The sequence below is a fragment of the Aplidium turbinatum genome, chromosome 5 (genome assembly GCF_918807975.1).
Source record: "Aplidium turbinatum chromosome 5, kaAplTurb1.1, whole genome shotgun sequence".
Classification (NCBI taxonomy): domain Eukaryota; kingdom Metazoa; phylum Chordata; class Ascidiacea; order Aplousobranchia; family Polyclinidae; genus Aplidium; species Aplidium turbinatum.
Window position 1 is genome coordinate 35,076,059 of NC_137476.1, and position 24,601 is coordinate 35,100,659.

The window sequence follows — 24,601 nt, forward strand, 5'->3', positions numbered from 1 at the left end:
AATTAGTTGAATCAAAGTAAAAATGGCGTTACCTTAGCGGCATTTGTTTTTTGGCTGGGTAAAGTTTATAAGTTTAAAATTGAAGTAGTGAGGAAAGTTCTAATTCAAATGAATTCAGTAATTTGCAGTTAAAAGTTCCAAGAACACACATTTTTCTAATTTTATATCCACAAATACAAGCGATGTGTATCATTCACTTCAACCACTACCATATAATTTTCATAAGTCAAAGTAAGTTTTATTTTTACTATAAACAATTTCGAATAAACTTAAATGAATTCTGTTGCAATTTAGGGACAATCCTATCAACAATATGCTTCGATATTTAGCGAGTTTTGTGTTTTTGGTGCTGGTGACCGCCAATGCAAGTAACCATGGAGAAACCAAGACGTGAGTTTAAAAGTTTTTTTTTTTCTGTTCAAATAAGTTATTTGTGTTTAAAGTGTTAACATATTTTTACGTCTATTTGAACCGTTATCATTCTATACTTTTTGTAGGGATCTAACCGTGTTTGTAAACCTTCATTGCAAATGCAAAATTGTTTGGACTTTTGTCATTATTTGCAAATGTAAAAAGACATTACGATAATCTAAAACGATTCAAAAGTAATTGCTAATATATTTTTAATGAAATTGCCAAAAAATACTGTAAATACTTTAAAGTTAAGATATTATCCACATTTTATGAATGTTAGCCTAATAATGTTGTAGCATTGCTTGTGCACAAGTAAATTATAGCTGGTAACTTAGCTGGTATGAGCCGGTGAGAGTACAGAACTGGTAACTTTACAGAGAGAATGTCATCTACACGGTAACTATGCCGAAGATCATTCGGCCTGATATGGAGTTGATAGCAACAGCTTCAATAGCTCACCATCCCAATCCAGTCATAATGCAGCTCTATTTCTTCTCCTTGGATCAACCACAATCCATAGCTTACCGTGCTTCAGTCACTGTTTCCAGTGGTGAGAGAATGAATTCACTTTTTTTGCATGTCGTATAAGGCCCAAAAAATTAACAAAATGTCAAATGGAAATGGTTTAGTCTAAATTTTAAATGCTATGAAAAGGAAAAGCATTTGAAAGATAAAATTTAGCTGAAATGAAAGTTAAAAAGTGCTTGTTCATAACAAAAAAGCGTACGCTGTAATTAATACAAGTTTCAGTGAAATTTCGAACAAAAACGAGTTTTTCTACTTTGAGATTAATTACGCACTGTGTGGTTTTTCTAAATTTAACATTGTACTAGTCATAAACAGCCGCTGGTCGATGCACACGATAATATGACAGTGAACCCACCACATGCGAGATTTTGAGCTTACACATGAAATTTCACTTTGAAACCTTCATAAAAATGTTGCTTGTCCGGCTCAAAATTATTGGAAGAAATTCTACAACTTTTCAAGCTAATGCTTTTATTCGAAGTTTGGCATTTTAAATACATGTCTATGACGTTTTACTCAATAATCGCGTTTTACATTCCAGGTGAAACAAAAAAAGTTACTATTGGCAAGGTAAGCGATAATTACATGATTGAAAAGTTTAAAATTGTCAGCAGCATGACATATGGAAGAGAGATATCAGTTTAAAATTTTGCGTTTTGATTCACTACTTGTTTTATTGCAATAAATTTGAAGCCGCAGATATGTTCATAATTTACAGACTTTTTCATAAAACGTAGAAGAATTCTTCATCTTAAAAATTGCAGCTTAAATGTAGGCTATTGATAAAAATCAATCACATTTGATCGAATGTGTCATTTAAAACATGATATTTTCTTCAAAACATTTTACCGCATTATAAATTCCATAGAATCGCTTATTTCATTGGTTGTTATAATTTTATATGCGGCGGGATGGCGCAGCGGATAAGGCGCTCGCTTTCCAATCATGCAATCCTGGTTCAACTCTCGGCTTAAGCTGGTTGATGAAAAGCACCGCTCACCACTACCCAGGGTGTAATAAATTGAGTGGGCGTAGTTGCTAAAGTAAAGGCGGCCGAGAGAAAGGAACTGGCCACCCAATTCTCGTTAGTGCCGAAGGCTTAGTATAATGAGAATATTGTCTTCTCATCCCCCGATGCTTGGATCAAGTATGGGACTCACCCTTTTTTTAATTTTATAGAATGCCTGATGTAGATCACATTGCCAAGTTAAAAGGAACTTTTTAAGAATTATTAAAATTTCTGATTTTCTTTTTAAAGATGCCAATTGACTTTCATGGAAACACGACCTTTAACCTCACAATAGTCGCCTACGATTCCGTCACCGGTGAAGAAATTGTGTCCCACGATTCCACAAGTGACTTTCAATTCATTCCCAAGCCATTTTCAATCATTATACAGACCGATAGAGACTTTTACCGTCCTGGTGAAACCTGTAAGTAGATCTGAAAAAAGCTTTTTGGATTTTACCACAAAAATTGGTCTAGTTAAAGTTGCCTGCGGCAAAACATCATAGAGATTGTTATTTGCGTTAAATGTAAAATCAAAATTATTTTGGTTAAATTTAAATCGGATATGTTTAGCTTTCTTAATTTTAAATCGAATAAAAGAAAGTGCAGTGTAGGCTATCAAGTGTAAATGGAAAGTAGCCTATTTAGTTTTTACAATCTATTGCAAAACATGAAAGCAGCTGCGACTTTTCCATTTAATTCAAAACTCGTTAATATTAGGCCTACAATGTGCTGGCCTCAGTAATGGATCGGATATTTATTGGCCGAACAGAAGCACACCCGTACGGCGTCAGTGTCTGGTTGTACAATGTAGGCCTACATAGAAATGCATGTTCTTGTTTTTATGTAGAAGTTTAGCCATGCACCTGCTTGAAACGCATTCTAAACACATTGCGCATAATCGCAGACAGGGTACGGTAGCTTACCATTGTTTGGACTTTAAGACCTCATGAACGGTAATAGAGATCTGGGCAACTGCTACACTGTGTTTATTGTAACTCTGTACCATTTTGTTTAAAACGCTTAGCAGGATATCTGCGGACACTAAATTTATATTTCTCTTAATATTTCCTGGTTTGGTGCCAAACGCAGTTCTCTTGTTGCAAAAGCAAACACTTTAACCTCTAGGGTTAAGTCACTGGAGTTACTGACAAAATACTTTAGTTATGCAATTGACTGAGTTTCGCTTTTAGTGCAATGCGCTATTACCACAGCGAACTCGCACCATCAGGCTAAAACAGGTCGTTAATATCTACATGGTGAATCGAATGGTCGAATAAATTTGTGGCAGAATACGGTGCGATACTGATGAGCCCAGCCTCATGGGCGAAACACGTGTCTGTCGCTGTCAATTCTTGCTACAAATCGGCTGCCGAGAAACATAACTTTGCAATGATAAATAAATGATGGACTGTTTTTATTTGTTCTTTGGAAGGTTATTTTCGGGCCTTATGCATGACCCCAGAGCTGAAGCCTCTCGAGGGAAACATTTCCTTCGCAGTGAAAGACCCCAAACTCAACAAAGCGTTGTGGTTTTCCACTCAAAACCTCACAATAGGAATTGCCAAGGGATCTTTCAACTTTTCCAAACAGGCTTCAGAAGGTGAATGGACCATTATGTTCACCTACAAGGTAATAAAATTTGATTTCATTTTTCTGATTTTTATCAATTCTTTCACCGCTTTTTGTATTTGAATTTATAACAGGAGATGCCAGTAAGTTTTTAAACTGATGACATCAAAAGTGGTTCTTTGTGCATTTGCAGTTTATGAACATTTCGTTCTTGTGGATATGAACAGCTTCGTCTGATGCAAATAAATAATATCAATAAAAAAAAATTATGATAAAATAAGAAAAAAAAATCACTAACATCATCTTTCGGTCTTGAATACAATTAAAAAAAAAGAATTTTGGATGACCTTTGATCCTTATACCATTGAACAAACGTATAACGGCATTAAAAAGTGTAACCTATGTGAGAATCTAAACCGCTACGATGACGTTATTGGAACTTAAACTTGATGCCGCTGAATAGAGAGCAGTCCTTTACGTGCGTTGCTCAAGCGCACACCCAGAGAATCGAACTAGCGCAGCTTAATCTTGAAGCTTCTTCACTCCAGAAGTCACGCGATAACCAACTGGGGCTATTCTTGAAGACAAGGACACAATTTTGGATTTTTTATGCTTCACGCTTTCAGATAGCTGTTTTCATTCGTTAGGTGGCGAAAACGCTTTATTCGTTTATTTTTTAGCTTACTATGATTTTAACTTTTTCTGATGATATGAAACCTCAGGCTGCACAGAACTCTTTCATGTTAGTTTTTGATGTAAATGTTTAGGCTTTGGTTGCTACATTGACCACTCTGTCTGTATCTGCTGCGTTGTATCTTTGGAATACGTATAATATAAACGCATAATATCTAGTATACCGCGTGGTAAATAAAAACCATTAATTTTCCAGGGGCACACTGAGAAGATTAAAGTGGCAGTGCACAATTACAGACAACCCTTGTTCGATGTGGATGTGCAATGCCCAAAAGTTATTGACTGGAAGACGGAAGCTTTGACGGTCAAGCTCAAGGCAAAGTGAGTTAATTAATGTTGTCTCAATCTTTTTTTTTACTTTTGTACATAGCGAGCGGTAGGCTTGGGCAGCAGATAAGACGCTCGAATCATGAGATATCAAGGGCTATTGCCAAAGACACAGCCACATGCTCTTGAGCGGTGTCGAACAAGCCCTTTCAAACGCCGAACCAGGATTTTTACCACTCGGCTATGCATGACTTCACATACTGTTCATGACTTGTTTACTTATATTTATCATTTTGAATTAAGGATTTTTCTCTTGCATTCTCTATTCTTGTAATTGCATAGTTAAAGCAGTTATAATTATGTAACTTGCATCTTTAATTGGACAACCATAAGCAGTTAAATATGAGTTTCAAAGCAGAAAGTTCTAAAAGTATTAGTTTTGACATGCTGGCTTGCATAAGTATTTTTGATCTTGCCAATTTCATTTAATTTATTGTTTCTTGCAGCTACACCAATGCTCAACCAGTGAAAGGAAAATCTGTTTTAACCATTGAGATGATGTCCTTGTCAGAAAGAAGCTTCCCACCCAAGATTATCACTTTCCATAATATGGTAAGTTACTTTTTATGTTGGTACAGATACAACTTAACTGGTTTTCTAATCATAAGACTGTTTATAATGGTCACTTCCTTTACTATTGACACAATACTGTAGCTGAAGCATATCTGGTTTTTGCTCTTTGACAACAAGAGTGTTTGCAACAACCATTTCAGTTACCAAACTTGTTGTACATAAAACACACCTTCTGTAATAAAATGAGTAATTCTCCAGGCTCAAAAACGATTTTATCCTCACAAGCTAAATACAAAATTGTGCCCTTTATTTCTTGTCGTTGTCGTAGAAGCATCATATTTGTATTAAAGCATCACTCATCAAGCCAGTGACCCCACATAGATGCTTGTCTCTCTTCCAAGAACCTTTTAGTTATCCCACTGTCTATCATTATTACGTCATCCTCATGGTCTTCTTCTTGAATTTCATTATTAAATTATTCTCCGGGTGCTTCTTCAGTTATTTTAGTTTTTTTGTGGTCTTCGCCATAGTCTTCGCACAATACACAATTTTAAACTAATTTTTGTTATTTAGAAATTCAGCGGCGAAGCATCTTACACGATTACAAAAGCACAAATCAGAAGTAAACTCGGATGGAACGGGAAGACCAACATGAAGATCGAAGTCATTGGAATTGTGACTGATGGAATTTCAAAGCAACTCAATAATGACAGCAAGAAGATTGATGCTAAACGAAGTCACATCTCTGTCAAGATTTTGTCAACACCAAATGTAGTTAAGCCTGGTCTGTCCTACCAAGCCTTGGTGAGGGCAATTTACTTGCATGGATAGTATGACTAATGTAATAATAATACTACTTCAAAATTCCTTTAGTATTTTTGATTAAAATGCACTTTAGACTTATTTTTCAATCTCGTTTTTACATTTTTAGAGAAGTAAGCTGTTTCTTCATAATTTTTTCAAAACTTCGCGTTGCATTTCAACGTAAAACTTATCTCAAAACTTAATCTCTTTCTTGAAAATTGTAGGCTACAGGTCCAATTCATATCGTTTTGTTTTTTCATTGCTTTGTAGTAATTCTAGAAAAACATTGTTTCAGGCCATGGTTTGTAACGCCGCTGAGACGCCATTATTATCAGCTGAGAGGCACGCAAACAAATTGATCGTCGAAGTCACTTACCAGTAAGTACTTAAGTTATTCTTCAAGTTCAAGTCACGTATGCAAGACGTGGACGATGTAACGGTCATTTCACTGATAGTAGGCAACTGATGTTAACTATATCATGGAATGGTTAAAACGCAATAATAAAAAAATACTTTTTTAATATGCCAACAGTGGAATTGGAAATGAGGAAAAATATTTTTGAATTGCGCAACGTACGATTCAAACTGTTAAATTTTTTTTACAATTCTATCTTGAAACGAATCCTGCTTTCATCAACAGTTCAATGATTTGTAATTGAAGAATTTAATTTTGTTGTGTTTAAAATTTGATTTGAAAGCTACGGCATGTTCTCTGTTAAGCGCTAAAATGGACGATCAATTACGCCATAATTTCACCCAAAACCTTATTAGTTACAGTTTAGCTCATCCTCTTGACCTTGATCTGTCCGGGATCAACCTCCCAAGCCTGTCAGAGGTGCCAGACGTCCGTCTTCCCATCCGTCCTTATTCACTTACCGAGTCCCATTCTTTCGTTATTCCACCACATGGTGTCGTCCCAGTCAACTTTGGCGTCAAGAGAGATAACTTTGAATATTTATCCATGAAGGTATGTAGATGCCACTCCAAATATTTCAAACATCTTACATATTATCAAGCATACCAGCCGATTAACCAGCTTAATTTGGGGATTAGTTCTTTTCTAATGCACAAACTTTAATCCACTGATTAGAATCGCCGATTGATCTACATCCGAAGGTCACAAAAATTGATTCCTGATTACCTAATCAGACGATTAGCTTAATAGGCCGTTTATACGATCCGTTGCGCTGTGCTTTCATAATTAAACTAACTTCTGTATTGCTGATATATCTGTGAGAGGCTCAGGCCTTTATGTGTTTCAATATTTGCTCTTTGACGACACTTGCTGGAATGTTTTTATCAATTTCTCTTCCACACAAGTCGCATTGATACTTTTTGCACTTAGTACAGTACATTTGTATTCCGTGCAGCTTATTGGTTTACGATCAAACATTTAACTTTTCTTTGTTTTTCCAGTTTTACACCAACGCTACAAAGTCGCTTGTCATTCCTGAGAATGAACTCACAGTTTCCCGAGCAAAGTCCCCATCTAGCTCATTCATCCAGCTCATTCCCATCAAAGACACTCTCTATGGAGACATCAAAGTTGGAAAGAGTATCGAGATGAAAGTTCAAATGTCCGAACCTGTTCAAAAGATCAACATCATGGTAAGAGATATTTATTAAATACCAGTTATTTTAAGTAAGTAATACTCTTATAATTATACCAGTATTTCTCTGAGCAAAAAAATTATCCAAATTCCAGACATTTCATGTAATCTCACTGAAACATTTATTTAAACATTTTATATTTACCATAGAAGTTCTTTTTGGGAAGAAATGCTGTATTCTTATATTTTGGTATTTCTGTAAAAAAGGAGAAAACTTGTGTGTGATCTCACCTACTGTAGATATTTTTTTAGTTTTTGTCTCTATTATAAAAACATGGTGGTTTACAATGTACGTTGTACAACTTATGATTTGCAATACATCTATATAACCAATGTAGGTTATTTATTACATATATAGTCTCATATTAAATTGCTTAAATTTTAGTCTTAATGTCATTTGTGTTCGCTAGCGATATAAGTTTGAAATAATTATTCTATCCTGAGTGTTCATTTGCTATGGTTTTGTTAGGTGCTATCACGCGGTCAAATCTTGGAGGAATCATTAAAGTCCTTGACCGTAGTCGAAATGGAACAAAAGGAAACTTCTTTCTCCTTCCACGCATCACCTAAAATGACTCCAAGCTGTGTGGTGTTGGTTTCATGCATCCGAAGTGATAAGGAAGTTGTCGCAGACTACCTCAATGTCAATGTAGATCCTGACATCATGAGCAAGGTAGACTTAAATGTTCTCCAAAAACTGATAATTGAAATTTTTAGCCTATTTGTTTATAAAGTATTGCATGGGTGAAAAATTAAATGATAAAAAATGAATCAATTCATTTTCTTGTATAGCAGAATGAAGTTTAAGTGGGAAATATATTTTAAGTGGGAAATATATTTACATTTAAACTGCGTCTTATTTAGAATATTAGATAGGGTTAATATGCCTCTACTAGATAGATATTATAACGTAAAAATAGTGATAATAGTCTGCAACCTATGCAATAAAACAAACTATAAAAATAAATTTAAAACGTTTATCCAACATATCAAAACGTTTTTTTACATTTAAAGATTCTCATCAAAAATATCACTGTAAACGGTACCGAAGTCAGTCAAGTAAAACCTAACACCAACGTCACTATCAACGTCGAAACAAAACGGGCAGGTGCTTTCGTTGGATTGCTTGCTGTTGACCACAACACAATTGCGTTGAAACCAAAGTATAATGTCTCCAATGAACGAGTAAGTTTCTCACTTCAAGAGACAATCATAATTATATCGTCACAAAAAAAGGTTTTTATAATGATTGTGCTTGATTATGTTATTGTGTTTGTCTGATCTAGTTTGTAATTGTGATAACAATTGTGCTTGTTTGTTTGTGTTTGTTTGATCAGATTATTTGCTAATTTGAAAGTAGGGTCTTTGTCTAGGATTTCTTTTTAAGACATTATTGACAGCCTGCGTTGGTTTCATCCCTTGAGCTTGCACGTAATGAAATCGTACAACTTTGTTTCAGGTCATTGAAGATTTGGAGAAATACATCAACACAGAAGACAAACTTCTCTCGTATTTGTTCAGCTTCACTTATGCAACAGGAGCTCTGGATGCCAAGGAAGTCTACGAGGTCCGAATGGGGTTCTATTGTTATTGATAGTTTATGTAATCTTCACTAACATAAAGTTGTGACAGTATAACCTTTTAAGAAAAGAACGATGCGAAAAATACCTTCGACTCATTATTAGCAGCAAAAGAATTATTATTAGTATCGTATTTTGATGCAATTAATATAAGGCAAGTCTCAGATCTGCAGATCAAGAGCGCCACCGCACGTACATAAAATATGAACCAACACAGTAAACACTTTTCTATCTTTTGCAGAAAGCTGGAATCATTATCTTAACAAACTCTCTTGTGTACAAGTATCCTCAATCTGGTAAGTTTTAGTTTGACATCAAATTGAACTATAAAGTTTTGCAGGATAAAAGTTAACGTTACTTCATACAAGTACATTGGGTTGAGCAAATTTGACAGTTGCAGCAACTAGTTAGAGCAACAGGAACAAGTGCTAGTGATGAATACAACAGAAAGAATAAATTTAATTTTTCCATAAATTGATTAATTTTAATACACTTAGATCGATTAACTTACTAAAATTATACATATTTAATTTAGTCATAAAAATGTCAAATTTCAGTGAATTATTAGAATTTTTTTTTACATTTTAAATATTTTATTCAGAAGATAGTTATTAACAGATACTGCGCTTCCAAATTGAAAAGCTGCAAAAATTTCTTAACATCACCACAATTGCTAAAGTATGTTTACAATTTATTTCGACTCATAAATACATAAAAATTGTCATTTCTTACAAATTATTGTGCTTAGAACTCTATCCCCAAATAACGCAAAAGAGACCCGTTGAAGAATTCCAAAGTGAAATGATGAAACACACTTCTCCCAACCCAAGAATTAGAGCTCTCTTCCCAAAAACGTGGCTATTTGAAGAAGCAAAGGCAGAGTAAGTAACAACATTAGTTAAACTTACCACACAAAAATACTCTGTTCAATTAGACATGATAAGAAATGCAAGATCATTTCAGTCAAGTTTGTTTTTGAAATATTCTGCAACTCTTATAAATTTTATTATCACTCAACAAGGTGTAAAGTGATAAAATGTTTGGCGAAGTATAACACAAACTCATTCAAGAACTCTTATCAAATAGCAGTAATCTTTCATAACATGTCCATGTATGTTTCAATAGCAAAGAAGGTATTGCCACGATCAACGGAACCACCCTTAAAACCATGAGAGATTGGGAGATCAGCGCGTTTTCTTTGTCAGAAGTTGACGGACTTCAAATCTCTCAACCACGCAGAGTAAGCGTTAAAAGAGTTTAGAAACAATCAAAACGTCCGACCTGATACTGATCGATTAGCACAAAAATATTTCTCAAATTTTTTGATACTAGCAAAAGGTTGGTTGGTTTTGAATTTTTATCCTCGGACTGACAAAACCTTTGATAGGTTATTCTTGGTAGTTTCGCATACTTGTAGACTACTGAGGTTTTACTACTGAGCTAACGGGGTGGACGGTTTTCCAGACTGTGTTTCTAGAGCAAACAAAATTGTGAAATGGGTATTACAAGTTTTCATTTTGGCTGAAATTCAACCAGGCTTGACATTTACAGCCAGAATTTTTAAGTTGTATCCGGTAGTTTAAGAGTTTTGGTTCGTTTAAGCCATGACGTTTTTTAACTTAATTATATTTTTGTTTAGGAAAATTGCAAATCTTACAGACAAGAATGTTTAACATCTTAAAATATGACAAATTAACGATTAATTTCTTTTCCGAAAATTCTGAGTAAAGAAATTGAAGCCACGGAATTTCAGAATTCCACTAAGTTTTCTGAATTCTACTAATAAATCACAATGTTTTGAAAACTTATCTTGCTATACTTTTGTATTTGCAGTTGAAGGTTTTCAAGAAGTTCTTCCTCAACATAGAAATGCCTCCCAAGCTCACCAAAAATGAAATAATGATCGTCCAAGCCCATGTTTTCAATTACCATGAACAAGATCTCAGAGTATGTTTTTAGGCAAAATGTTGTTATGCTTGCTACAATTTATTGTAAACTAGATTGCTATTGTTTACACCCTTTAGATAGCCTAATTCGTATTATTTACAGACAATCCATATAAACTACAGATTTTTTTCTCGATATCTACCGGTATCATTATGATATTGTTGGATTGCTGGTAGCCTACGTATAAGGCTGTAGGCTACCCCTACACAACCTTTATTTTCAGTTTTATCTCATTACACTGTAAAACAAAAATTGCAGTTGCTTAGAAGTCCATCAACTGCCTTAATTTGATGAATTTGCAATATTCCCAAGTTTTCTTCTGTAAGACGCCTAACTGAATGACTTTTTTATTGTTGTGGTTGTGGCAGTGATTAATAGTAACAGCCGAAGGGTCCACAAATACACAGAGCAAGTCGCACATTCAACATAATTTTTTAAACCAACACTAAACCAAGAATTTGTGAGTGTTTTTAGTAGGGTAAATATTCTGAATCTGGTTGTGCTTTACACCTTTATATCCTTGAAGAAGCCCAAGATAGTGAATTCTACCAAGCTCTGTGATCAACAATGGTCGTGTCATCGTTTGTTTTATTTATGATATTATGTTGTCAAAAATGAATTATATATTTTCCTGTTTCTTTAGGTCCAAGTATCTTTAGAAATGAACCAGCAGATGTTGGCCCTCCTCACCCCAGGGGGTAGTAACCCAATCAACCCAGTTCGATACATCACCGTCCCTGCAGGGGGCCGGGTCATTGTCAAGTACCCCCTTTGTATGAACATCCTGGGAGATATCCCGATTAAGATTAAAGCAGTATCCTCTATGATGTTGCCAAGCATTAAAGACGAAATGGTGAAAAATGTCTTTGTTAAGGTAACGAAATTCTTTCAACTAATATTTTGTATATAGCCTTAAAACATATGGCCTAAAAACTGCCTAAAAACTGCCCTTAAACATATGGCCTGCCTTAAAACATATGGCCTATATTTTCTAACCACTCCTTTTACTTTTGACTTTGAACGACAAGTCGATTTTTGCTCAAATGTAAAGTTGATGTTTTTAACCTAACCAATTTCTTTATCAAAATACTTCAAAGTCTAAATAAGATATTAGATATTGCATTTACATCGGTAGCCCAACTAATATTGGCAGCCTACTAAAATGTTGAATTTTTTTTCAGCCTGAAGGCATGGAACAGTGCTATGCCACATCCACACTGATTGAAAGGTATCCTGAAACATCTCAAGAAACTGAACGTTTAAATGTCAGATTCCCCCAAGCTACCATTCCTGGATCCCAAAGAGTTACGCTTCACACTTACGGTAAAATACTACTTTTTGTATGGTAATTCTTTGTCAGTGTATATGCAAAAGCAATCAGACTTTAACATATTTAGGTCTTTAGCCTCGGCTACGTTACCACTTGTGCTCGACTGTTTACTATTTGCAGTATTTCCAGTTTATGACAAAGTCCATATGTTATATCATATAGCTTGGGTGAAGTTAAACGATAAGAGATGTTAGAGCTTACAACTGAAACTGATATAATAAAACCGATGCAACGTAAAAACTACCGTACACGTAACTTTTGTTTAAAATTTTGAAACAAAAAAAATGTTTTCGTTCTCTTACAGGCGACTTATTGGCTGATACGATGCACAGTGTTAAAAAATTGCTAAAAATGCCCAATGGCACTGGAGAACCGACTATGCTTACCTTTACCCCTGGATTGCATATGTTGAAGTACCTGAGCTCTATCGAAGAGTCAGAACCCAAATTCAAAGAAGAAACAATCCAACAATTTTATGAAGCTTATCAGGTCTTGTTACGGTAAGTATACAGTAGGGTAGGTAAAGGTTCCATACTCTGTTTTGAGCTTTAAGGAATGAGAAGATGAGGTTCTCATTATACTCAGCCTAGGGTGGCCACTTCCTTTCTCTCGGCCGCCTTTCCTGCAGCAATTATGTCCACCCAATTTATTACATCTTGGGTAGAAGTGAGCAGTGTTATCAACAACCAGCTGAAGCCGGGAGTCGAACCAGGTTCGCATAATTGAAAAGCCAACGCCTTATCCGCTCCGTCATCTCACCGTTATATAGAAAGATATGCAATAGGGTAGGCTACTATGTCTAATCGACCATATTGTATATTTTCGGGAATGTCCATTCTGTATTAGAGATGTGCCATTAGTCAATTGTATTACATAATAAATATTATTAAAACTATAAAGAGAATGCTCATGCCAAGAAAAATGACAAGTAGAACATATTAAAGTAACTTGCTATTCTTCTAAAAACTTGAATTGTTATTTTATATTTGGTTGTACTTTTGTAGTAATTATTTATTATTATATTTATTATTGTATTTCTTTGTAGCATATGCACAATACGATACTTAATACGCAATATTATGAATTTCATTCCTTAGTACTTTTGATATTACTCAATCCTCCGTACATATTCAATAATAGCCTACAAGTCAAACTTAATAAAAAATTGATACAGTAGCCTATCTACCTGACTTCCCAGCATTATTAAATCTATTGAAACTAAACTTTTCAGTTACAAGAAAGATGATGGTTCATTCACTCTGTTTGGAAAACCTGAAGAAGTTGGAAGCACTTGGATGACAGCTTTGGCATGCAAAAACCTTTTGATCGCTGAAGAAGTCCTTCAACATGTTGCGGAAAATCATGTCATCAACGAAGCTTTGAAATTTTTGATTGAGCAGCAAAAACTAGATGGTTCCTTTGCAGAGCTCGGAAGCATTGTACACGAACAAATGCAGGTATAATTGTTGTTTCTAACTTTTAATGTTGTATATATTGTATAGCCGATTAGGTTTTAATAAATTAGACGGTAAAGTTGTAAATCTTGCCAGCATTCCCAATTAATTTTTTTGTATTCGATTTTGCGGTAAAAAGTATTTTTGTGAAATTATCGTTTTTCTTAAATTTTGAAAAAGATGTCATCGCATAAAATATGTTTTTGAAAAAAATTGAATTGTTGCGAATAATGAAACTAAATGTGGTCTATAGATAATTTTTGCAAAATAAGAGGCATTTATTTGTTCATTTGCCAGTAGTTTAACCAGCAAATCTTGGTATTTCAAATATGCCACATCGGCTATCACTACGTTTTGATTTCAGGCAAAATCCAATACGAAAAGAAGGTGCTTTTTGTGTTGACTAGCCATATGCTATGCAAATAGCTTGTAGTTGAAATTTTAATACTTCATTATTAAATCTTAAGAACTACCAATCATTCCAATTGAATATCCCCATGCAAACTTATTTTCGTTGAATGACCAAGTTATTTTGTTTTTCTAGTCAAGACCTTACAGCAGCATGACAATCACAGCTCAAGTTCTCATCACTTTTATGAAGGTTCCAGTCCAACAACGAAGCGAGGTGATTGTTTTGACTTAGTCTGATTTTATTCCAACTACAACAACTTATAAAGATATTTTTGGTACGCCACGCTGTACCTGCAAAAAAAAACAGTTTTACTTGGCTTTTGTTTTAGTTCTAATTTCCTTTTTTTTCGAATGCTTAGTTTTTATTGTCCTTTCAACACTTGCATTTGTTTTTACTGACATCGCGATTTCATTGTTTTGTCAATTTCCACTGCGATAAGATATAAAGTTTCCACAATGTGGTATAAATCATTGTTAAATATTGCAACTTTGTCGAACCCTTGCTTTTAGTAGGTCATTTGTTCTTGCTCTCGATAAAAAGTTAGCGGTCGAGTTTTGCAGCTTCTACTTGTTTCTTGTTAGCAACTGTTTTGTTTCTTTGATGGTCGAAAGTATAATATAAGTAAACAGAAGCTGAAGTGTGGCCTACAATTTGTTTCTCTTTTTCAACTCGTAAATCAAACAATGCTTTCCGCAAATTGAACGATGAAACTGTTTCTCAACAGGAATTGATCTTCGCACTAAACAAAGCTAAGTTGTACTTGGAGAAAAACTTGAATCTCATCCAACTTGATCCATACCCTCTGTCCATAGTGGCATACGCCCTCACCCTTTGTGGAAGTTCTTCCGCGCCCGTCCTGCGCCAACAACTGTTGAGCTTTGCTGTCGTTGAAGGTGAATTACTGAATTTATTGCAGAATCGAGCACCGACAGGGGTACCACCATTTTGATTTTAAGGTTTCATTCATGCATTAATGTATTATATTTCAACTGATAAAACTTTAAAAAAAAATCAAACTTATGCACTTAATTTCAGGTAAATTTATGTATTGGTATGAAGTCACGCCTGGAACCTCTTGGTACTCTCAAGAATTCTTGCCAGCTTACTTCGCACCCAAAACTCGCAATATCGAAGTGACTTCGTATGCCCTTTTGGCATTCGCTGAAGTTTCTGATATAAGCAAAACTTTCCCCATAACCAGATGGTTAGTGTCGAAGCAGGGTGAATTGGAAGGATATGCATCTAGCCATGTAAGAATTTAAAAAAAATATTTCACAGCAATATTCTTTTATTGTTACATCGTAATCCATAAGCTACAATGTTATAAAGATTAAACGCTACACTTAGCACATCTGGAGATGAAAGATTTGTAAATATTTAAATTTCATAGCTATTAGTAGGCTAAGTAGTTGTTTACGTTTACTTACGTCAACTTTAAACTTACGATAGGATAAAAAAGGTAATTCTTATTGGCCTGCATAATCCAATAAATCTTTAGGATACTGTACTGGCAATTGAAGCTTTGGCAGCTTCAGCCCCTCTGTTTGGAAGACGACGACGCGATCTTTCTCTCGATATCAGGCACACCGCAGATCCTTCTTTTGTCAGCAGACCAAACATTACCGACAAAAATTATTTGGAATACAACACTATTCCTGTAAGTTTACTTCAAAAAATCAAAGCAGACCTTTACCAGACAGTAAAATCCGTCATGTTTACATTGATTTAACGTCTGCAGACGTTAAATCAATGTAAATATTACGAATTTTGCTGACTGGGATCTGTCTTATTTTTTTTTATATGCCTATAGAGGCCACTCCTGCCTTATAGATCTGATTCTTTTAAGTGACTAAAAAGTAATTTTGCATTGTTTGTTATTGCAAGAGGTTTGGATTTGGCTATTGTAAAACCCATTTGGCCCCATCAAGCTTCCCAAACGTTACGTTACCCCCAGATCATGTTGTTTTCTTTGTAACTTTGGCTCTTCGTAAAATCATCGTAGCCTATTGTTTTGCATATGTTTTAGTTGTAAAATATCTTTTAGCTGTTTCGGATTTAATCTTTACGTGCAATTTTGTATGGGATTCGTTTGGTACTCATGACATGGGCGACCCAAACCAAGGAAAGTCGGAAAACGCTAACTTAAACGCCTGGCGAGTTTCACAACTAAAAGCCGCCCCATTTCGATCAACAGTTTGAACACTTTTAGTCGTATCCAGGCTTACACCGGTGGTTGAAGATTTAGATTAAGTGGACGATAAGGCAAGGAAGCCAATCTTCGTGTCCACTTTCAGTTTGAACACTGACTTGATAAGTAATACATAAGCGGCTAGCCCATTGTTTCTTGCCGATATTAGAGCTGTCGCCGCATTATACTTAACGACTTGCTTTACAAGGTTCCTGGAGTCAACGGCGACGTGGTAGTGACAATGCAAGGATCAGGCCTCGGAGTTGTTCATATGATTGTTTGTTACAACATACCTACCTCACCATACGAAACTGTACCCTTCAACTGCACAAGCACAGACACAAGCACAAGCAAAGATGAAGTACTCCTGAAACACTGCTGCTCGTGAGTAATTTCAAGTCTTTTAATTGAACTTGCATATTGCTTGTTAAGTGTTGCGATTGTGGCAACTTTTGAACTGATTATCGCGTTTTGCTCTCAAGCAGTCACAGCGTTCCCGTTTTGTCGCTTACACTTGTTGCTAGACCTTTGCTACCTTTGGTAACCTATTATATTGTTTTTTGTTGTGATGGTGGGAAATAAAAACAAACTGAACTGACCAGAAACAAAACGCTTTTTTCATTTTAGACTTCAAGAAGGAACTTCAATCACCACTGGAATGTTTTTGATGGAAGTGGAACTGTTGAATGGATTCACAATTGATCTTGAGGACATCAGAAAAATGAACACTCTCTCAAAACTAGTAGAGCACGATGAAGACAAATTGAATCTTTATTACGAGCAGGTGAATAGATTTAATGAACTTTCAAACAGCAAAGTCTTCTTTTTCAACACAATATGCTTTTTTAAGCTTTTATTTCAAATGTCTTGACATCCCTTGAATGATGCGTAGTGCTGAATTAAAACTTTAATAAATCGCGATTGTCAGCTTTCCAAAACAAATGCGATGAAAGCTATTTCGCAATGCATAACGTCTCAATACCCATCCATTCTTACTCATTGCGATAGTATGGCCGTCATTATTTGAGAAAACCAATGAGGTCTGATTAACGAAGTGTATATTGCAGCCTACATTATATACTTTATTAAGTCTCAGGGCTGACGGTTGCATATAAGACAAACTAAACTACACAAAACATAGGCTATCAGCTGGCTGCCTCTAGTTATGTCATCATAGTTATTGTGTTGTAAACTTGTAATATTGTAACAATACAGTAATCTCATTTCAGTTCAGTTTGTTTTTTCTTACCATCACAACAAAAAACACTATATGCCAAATATAGCAAAGGTCTAGAAAAAGGTAGAAGCGACAAAACGGGGACGTTATAACGTGCATGATACAAAGTAGAACAATCGGTTTAAAATATGGCACGGTCACAACACATTAAAACTACTTAGTTTTAACCTACTGTACAGTAGAGATATCGGTTGCACAATTATACCATGACGCTTATGAGTTAATTGTTTTTTTCCGCAGCTTCGTCCAGGCGAGTCAATCTGTGCTAAAGTGAGGATGGTGAGATACGGTGAAGTAGCAGCAAACAAGCCAGCCACTATTTTGGCATCAGAATATTATAAGCCAGGTAATTCGATCACAATAAAAATCACTGTCAATACGTAACAAAATATTTTTAAATCCACATCTTATACAGTAGAATTCGCCTATAGTGACACCTGAAGGGACGGCGGAAAAAGTGTCACCACAACCGAAGTGTCACTATAGCCGAATTCTACTCAACTGTTGCGTATGCAAACGGGACTTTGCAACAGGTGTCACTATAAGCGAAGTGTACCTATAACCAAAGTCACTATAGGCGAATTTTAATGTACTTGGCTACTTCAATAGGACCAGTTATCATTTTGTGTGAGCTAGTTAAGCAAGTTTCTCAAATGTTTAGATTTGTTCATATTTTTGTTTTGATAAGTGCATTATTCTTTAGTATTTCTTTTAAAAATATTTTGCTTATAAACTTGAAAAGGGCTGTATGTTTAGCCGAAAACGTTCGCTTATTGTTGCTGGGTTACGTCTGTTTATGACTTCAATAGGACGTATAGACAACGAATATTGAAACAATATAATATTTCAGAAAAGAACGTCATCAGCTTGTACGAGGTTGAGAAACTATCACAAACCAGCGTTTGTGACGTGTGCGGATCGGACTGTGCAGGATGTCCAGGTGAGCATCAACCATTATGAAACTTTTTCCTCATGAATGGGGTTGTATATAATACCCCGTTGTTCACGATCATGAGCATTAACACGAGTGGTTGTGCTTATTATTGTGTTTAATTTTGTTATATATACTGTATGTCAGACAGATAGATGCTTTGTAATCTGTGTAACCGTGTAACTGTGTAGAGTAACATGTGCTGTGTAACTGTAATTCCATACATATAATTTTTTTTTGATATCTTGTCTTCAAGCAATAACTATAATAAATTTATTTTGTATTAGTTTTAACACAGCCTTGGGCCCTTGCCCAGAGATGTACGTATACGCCGCAAATTCTACGCCGCAGACTTGCAGCGTAGACTTTTTGTTTACGCTAACGCTTACGGCCACATTTTTTTGGATAGTTTGCGCTTGAGGCTACGCCGTAGAGTTTTCGCGTTTTTTTAGCGTATAGTGTCAATGCATACTTTTTAATGTATCATTTTTCGCTACAACACGCCAATACCTTCCAGCGCTGCAGTTGAAAGAATGTTTCCAATGGGCAAAGACATATTGGAACCAAAACACAGCAAAATGTCAGATGAACACTTTCAGATGCTTGTGTTTCTTCGTGGAAATTCAAAATAAAACTTGTTTGTTTCGAGTGGTTTATACCGTGTGAATGTTTGGCACCTAGCAAACAAAATGAGTTTGCGCTAGTGTATGCGCTGACGCTGACGCCGCCAACTTTTTTTACAAGTTACGTTGACGCATACGACATATGTTTTTTCGAACGTTTGCGTTTACGCTGACGGCATCAATATTTTTTGTATGCGCGTACATCACTGCCCTTGCCTATCTGCAAGCTACTACTGCTATTTGCATTCATCCATTGCTGGAATTTGCACAACAATCTAACCTTTTGGTAGGCCTACAACTTATTATGAATCGATTTTGCTTTAGTAATAGCATCTTCAGCTAGCACATGTAAAAACGAAAAATTCAAAAATACATAAACATAAATAATATTACATAAATAATTACATAATATTAAAATCTAAAACTACTACTACGTAACTGCTGAACAATAAGACGTACGGTCGGCCTATCTATTTAGTGCAAAGCCAGTTTGTGATGAAAAATCTTTTTACAATTGCTTCCGTTAAATTAACTTACATGGCTCCTATTGGGTGTTACGTGTGTCGCTTGACATGAGACAAGTTATATTTAAAAATCTAAGTCTGTTTTTGTTAGACACTCATCTACATACAACTAGACGTTATTTATTTTTTTGCTAAATTGACAAAAATTATTTTAGCACCTACACTATCGGAGTGGAAAGAATTCTCTCCATGTGTTGAATTTTGCCAATCTGAAATCTCCACCAGCGTGCGTGAGTGTTACGACCCGAGCTTGAAGAGTGCAGTCGATATCACAAAGTGTGGACTCACTGAGCAACCAATCAAAAGCCGAGATTGTCCCAAACCTTTCACCTGCCCAAGTAATCTTAATATAGACTACATACGTTTTAATTTTCCAAAATTATCGTAAATTGAAGCCAAAGTTTTGGCTATGAAGACTAAACTCACTCTGTTATCTACTGTAATGTTGTTTTCAATATTTTTGTTGTATTGACAAGCAACATATTTCAAAACAAGATTTAAAAAAATAATAATCAAAGGAATTGATGTTTTAATTTTGTTTCCTTTGATAAGCTGCTAATTTTCGAAGAATTCGTTATCATGGCAGTAAATCAACTGGCAACAAGAAACTAAAATTTTGAGCATATGTAGTTTAATGACGAAATAATACTTGCAGCAAACATTTTTTTTTAATTTTAAGTCTTGTTTTAATGTTTGTCTTGCTCTTTTAGCCGTTTCTGATGGACTTTGGTACGATCTTCCTTCTCACATTCCTCGCGGCGAAGCAGAACGCTCATGCCTACTTCGAACTGAAAGCTCAGCAATGAAGAGTCCAGTCAAGAATGTCCCAGGTTGGCTATAACAGAGTTAAAAAAAACATAAAAAATGCAAATAGTGTAATAAAATGTATTTATATTTTAACACAATCTTGTTATTATTACATAACTGAAGATGCCAGATAGTGGCAAACCGGTTTAACGTAAAAGTCTTACCAGGGCCGTTTAGGTCGAAACGGTGTCTATACAGTGTCATACGTAAACCACATATATGACGACCTAGCATTAACTGACGTAAGCTTATGCAACCGTCTTGCATTTTCCAGGTGTCATTTTGGACGGAGTGAGCGAGTATGTTGAATGCACCGACTCCAAATTGGTTGTCACATCCCCAGAGGCTGGATTCACTATTTCGATGTTGGTCAACCCAACTACACACAGACCCTTCGGCCCAACCACCTACTTGTCTATTGGTAAAGATGGAGAAGTGCCCATTGTATTGTTCGAAAGACAGTCGTGGTGAGTGGGTTATGGTGTTCACCTTCAGCAAAAAAAGTCCTCTAACACTGTAGGTTTAGTTTTGTCATGTTCAATTTAATATCGTCTTGTCTTATTTAATTTCATGTTTGTTTGCGGTTTAAGAACTTAACTGAAGGGATTGCAAATATTAGACTTCAATTAGCAAACGCTTGGCACTTGCCAACCATATATTTTTAAAGTAAGTCACACCTTAAAAAGCTCTTACAACAAACCTACCTCACCTGAAAATTTGGCTGAAATCACTGCTGGAGTTTGTTGATTTATTACAGTGCCTGGTTACATTAAGCATTGTTAAATTTTAAAACAAAACATTTCCTACAATCAATTACGTGATGTAACAATTTTATACATTGACATGTTTCTGTTGGTTTTAGGAACGATGAAACAAGACTAGACATCAAAGTTGGAATCAACAGATATCTTGTCAAAGGAATAACCGCTGAGTAAGTGTGTATTATCATGTGCGATCGATTAGTTGTAGGAGTTAAGAATGTGTAGCGTATTGGTAAATTCGAATTGTCTAATTGCATAGTCACAGTCAAACTGCATTACAAAAGAAATGGTTTTTGAAGTGCAGGTGTATATATGCTATTCCATTTTATAAGATAGGCCACCAAACTTAGCAATTTCGATAAAATCATACTTATTTTGATTTGGGGTTTATTTTGGGGAAAATTTGGGGTTATCCCACATTTTGCTTGCCGTAAATCACTTTTTCTCACTGCCACCATCGAATCAATCAATTTGCAGCTAAAGGCTTCAAAATCTAATCTTTTTATGTTAAATTCATTAGGTCTGACGGTTTCTTAGTAGGTTAGAGTAGCCTATAGGTGTAATAAAGCTGCTTGGATACGACATTCTTAAATAATCTTTTCTCCCAATTTCAAACTAACCTTCAGTAATCTGTTTTAATCCAATCTAATCTGGACAACTTCTGTTAACCCTTAACTTATACAAAACTTGTTATCAACATCCTTAACCAAAGCTACATTATTTTCTCTTAGGCATCTTCCTTTGGGAAAATGGAGCCACGTTATCATTACATGGAGTGAAGAAGTAGGAGCTAAGGTCTACATCAACGGAGTTGAAGCTGGAATTTCTAAAATCAGCAAACTACCGGTGTATCAGCACTATCAAGAAAGCATGAAATTTTACCTTGGAAAGAATGCCTATGCTCAAGGTCACCCATGGCAAGAAGGTACGGCCAAACAAACAACTTGGCTAATAAGTATTAACACTCAATCTCGGACTTCAATTTCAATCAACAGAAAGTTATGGATTTGGAATAGGAAATTCTGGCACTAAAAATTTCTAGAGTCGAAAATTATTGCAAAATTCCGGCTCGGTGGCTTAGTGGTTAGCGCGTCCGTCTGTTAATCGATAGGCATGGGTTCGATATCCTGTTGGGTCATACCAAAGACTTTTTAAGAATGGTACTGAATCGAATTCCTGCTCACTGAGCACCGAATTCCTTGGCATTGAGCAATGAAATAAATTCCGGTAATAATGTAGCCTACTTAGTTGCGCCTCTATACGGCTGCATTGACACTGTCTGCTTTGTAAAGAGCTGAAGAGCAACGCATTCTACCATGGATACAGCGCCATATAAAAACAAGCATTATTATAAGATGTAGCCAACACTACTTTTTATTTTTTCTACTTTCAATATGCAATTATGCATAGCCTAGCCTACTTACTGCTAACCAATATAGTGAAAAATGTATTTTGTGCGAGCCGTTTAAGAAGGGTTAGGCTATTTAAAAAAAAGCGTTTCTCAAAAAAACACAAACACAACCAGAGTTCAATTTTCTTACGTTTTTACAGGTTTCCTTTCTGGAAAAGTTGCAGCTCTTAATTACTGGCCAGCGGTGCTTCCATTACCAGAAATTCAAGCTTTAGCTGCATTCTACGAGGGTTTGGTTGAGTACAACACAGAACCTCTCCTAACTGTTCGTCATCTTCGCCACTTCGCACCTTTGGATCGCAAAGTCTGCTTCAACAAGGCATCTCTGCTTTCTTTGGTGTATTCTGGATTGAACGGAAAATGTCCACTCCCTCTGTGATCACAGCTGCACTTACGCTGGTAGAAGAGAAACCTGGTTGCTTGCTAATGTTCAAACGTAGATGACATCACCAAAAAAGAAACATTTTTCAGCCTTTAAACCTCAAAACCGTCAACCTTGATACAACAGTCTATAAGCTTTGTCTCTCTGCTATTACAGGTATTTTGGAGTTGTCATTGCGTTGAACATTAGTTCAAATCCATATGACGTAACCTATTGTTTTCTTTTTTTGATGGTTATGATTAAATACGTGTTTCAAAATTAAATACTGATAAAGAAGTTTCGGTAATCGGTAAAAATCCATACAAAAAATACCCATATGGAAAAAAATCCCGATTGGAAAATATATCCACTTGGAAAATATCGATCAGAAAAACAGCCCTTTTCTCAAAAAATAAAGATATTTTCCAGTCGGGATATTTTCCGTATGGATGTTTACCCACCTTAATTTTTGTTCATACTTTGAGTTTATCTAAGAGATTTGAATAACAGGTGAAGTTGGGATAGGGTACGCTTTTCATGTGTCCCAAAGGTTCGCCTATAATCTCAAACACGACCCCAGTAAGTCAATCAATCCTATTTACTTTGATGCCGCGTCTGCAGACGTTATATCAATGTAAAAGGGTTAATTTACTGCCATAAAAGTCTGGTCACTAAATTAAAAGTGTACTGAAAATAAATGAAAATTCTTGATTTTGCCTGAAAATGTTCACCATAACTGCTTCTGACTCGCTTTGCAATGCTTCTTTGAGCCTCAATTTGATTGTTTCCATAACTAAATCGTAATCTTGCTTTACCAGTAACATTGCGATAACGTTAAGAAAACAAGCAGTTGATGTACTATATTACAATGCACTTGCCACTAAAGATTGAGCCATATCACTGCAATTAAATGCCATGACATGCGAAGAGATTGTAAATTTTTGTGCAGTAGCCAAAACAGGTCAATGATAAATCGAATGTAATTTACTCATTCATTATCTCATCAGTACTTTGAATAAACGAATTTGTTGTATATTATAGAATTTAATAACAAGCACCGGTGTACTTATAAGTTGTGTTAACATGCAAACAATAAAAACTGCATCATGACAAGGTCACTTACTAATTTTCTGGAGAAATAGGCTACACAGCAAAAAGAGCGAAAGACTGCGTAGAAAGTCTTTCATCGTCGAACATTTCGACATCAAACATGCGTATTAGCCAAACAAAAATATTCACATAGAGTCATCGTACGCAGCATAGCCAATGCGACCATTGATAATTACCTATGCAACCATTTAAATGTTCATTTCACCATTTCCAGCGTTTCTGTGTCGTGCAGTGTTTAAGAAAATGGCAAGTAGCCTACTGCCGTTCCAAACAATAACTGCTCCAGTAAAAGTTTTGTTCATTTGCCTTTAGAAAATTGAAAACAGTTGGCCTAATGTTCTTGCAAGTAAAACAAAAAAGATTTTATCATTTTTTTTGTGGGAACATGCTCCCCAGACCTTTCACACTGCATGACATGAACACTGCTTTAAACGCTTTGACAGTCTTTTTTATCCG

General features: G+C 35.5%; 1 protein-coding gene across 1 annotated transcript; it reads left to right on the top strand.

The window, feature by feature from the left end:
- The first annotated feature begins 301 nt into the window (after positions 1–301).
- On the top strand, positions 302–24,144 carry LOC145770828 (CD109 antigen-like). The gene is made up of 36 exons (XM_082582559.1): positions 302–390; positions 792–964; positions 1,484–1,512; positions 2,201–2,375; positions 3,386–3,582; positions 4,412–4,536; positions 4,989–5,094; positions 5,629–5,859; positions 6,155–6,237; positions 6,631–6,826; positions 7,276–7,467; positions 7,939–8,142; positions 8,484–8,654; positions 8,929–9,036; positions 9,291–9,345; positions 9,798–9,930; positions 10,175–10,289; positions 10,883–10,996; positions 11,640–11,870; positions 12,178–12,319; positions 12,631–12,826; positions 13,558–13,783; positions 14,325–14,405; positions 14,917–15,085; positions 15,228–15,442; positions 15,691–15,849; positions 16,589–16,764; positions 17,008–17,164; positions 17,858–17,963; positions 18,468–18,557; positions 19,851–20,033; positions 20,406–20,525; positions 20,777–20,969; positions 21,365–21,433; positions 21,995–22,188; positions 22,815–24,144. The coding sequence occupies exons 1-36, from the start codon at positions 314–316 to the stop codon at positions 23,051–23,053; spliced, it is 5,430 nt and encodes a 1,809-aa protein (XP_082438685.1). The 5' UTR covers positions 302–313; the 3' UTR covers positions 23,054–24,144.
- The last annotated feature ends 457 nt before the right edge of the window (positions 24,145–24,601 follow it).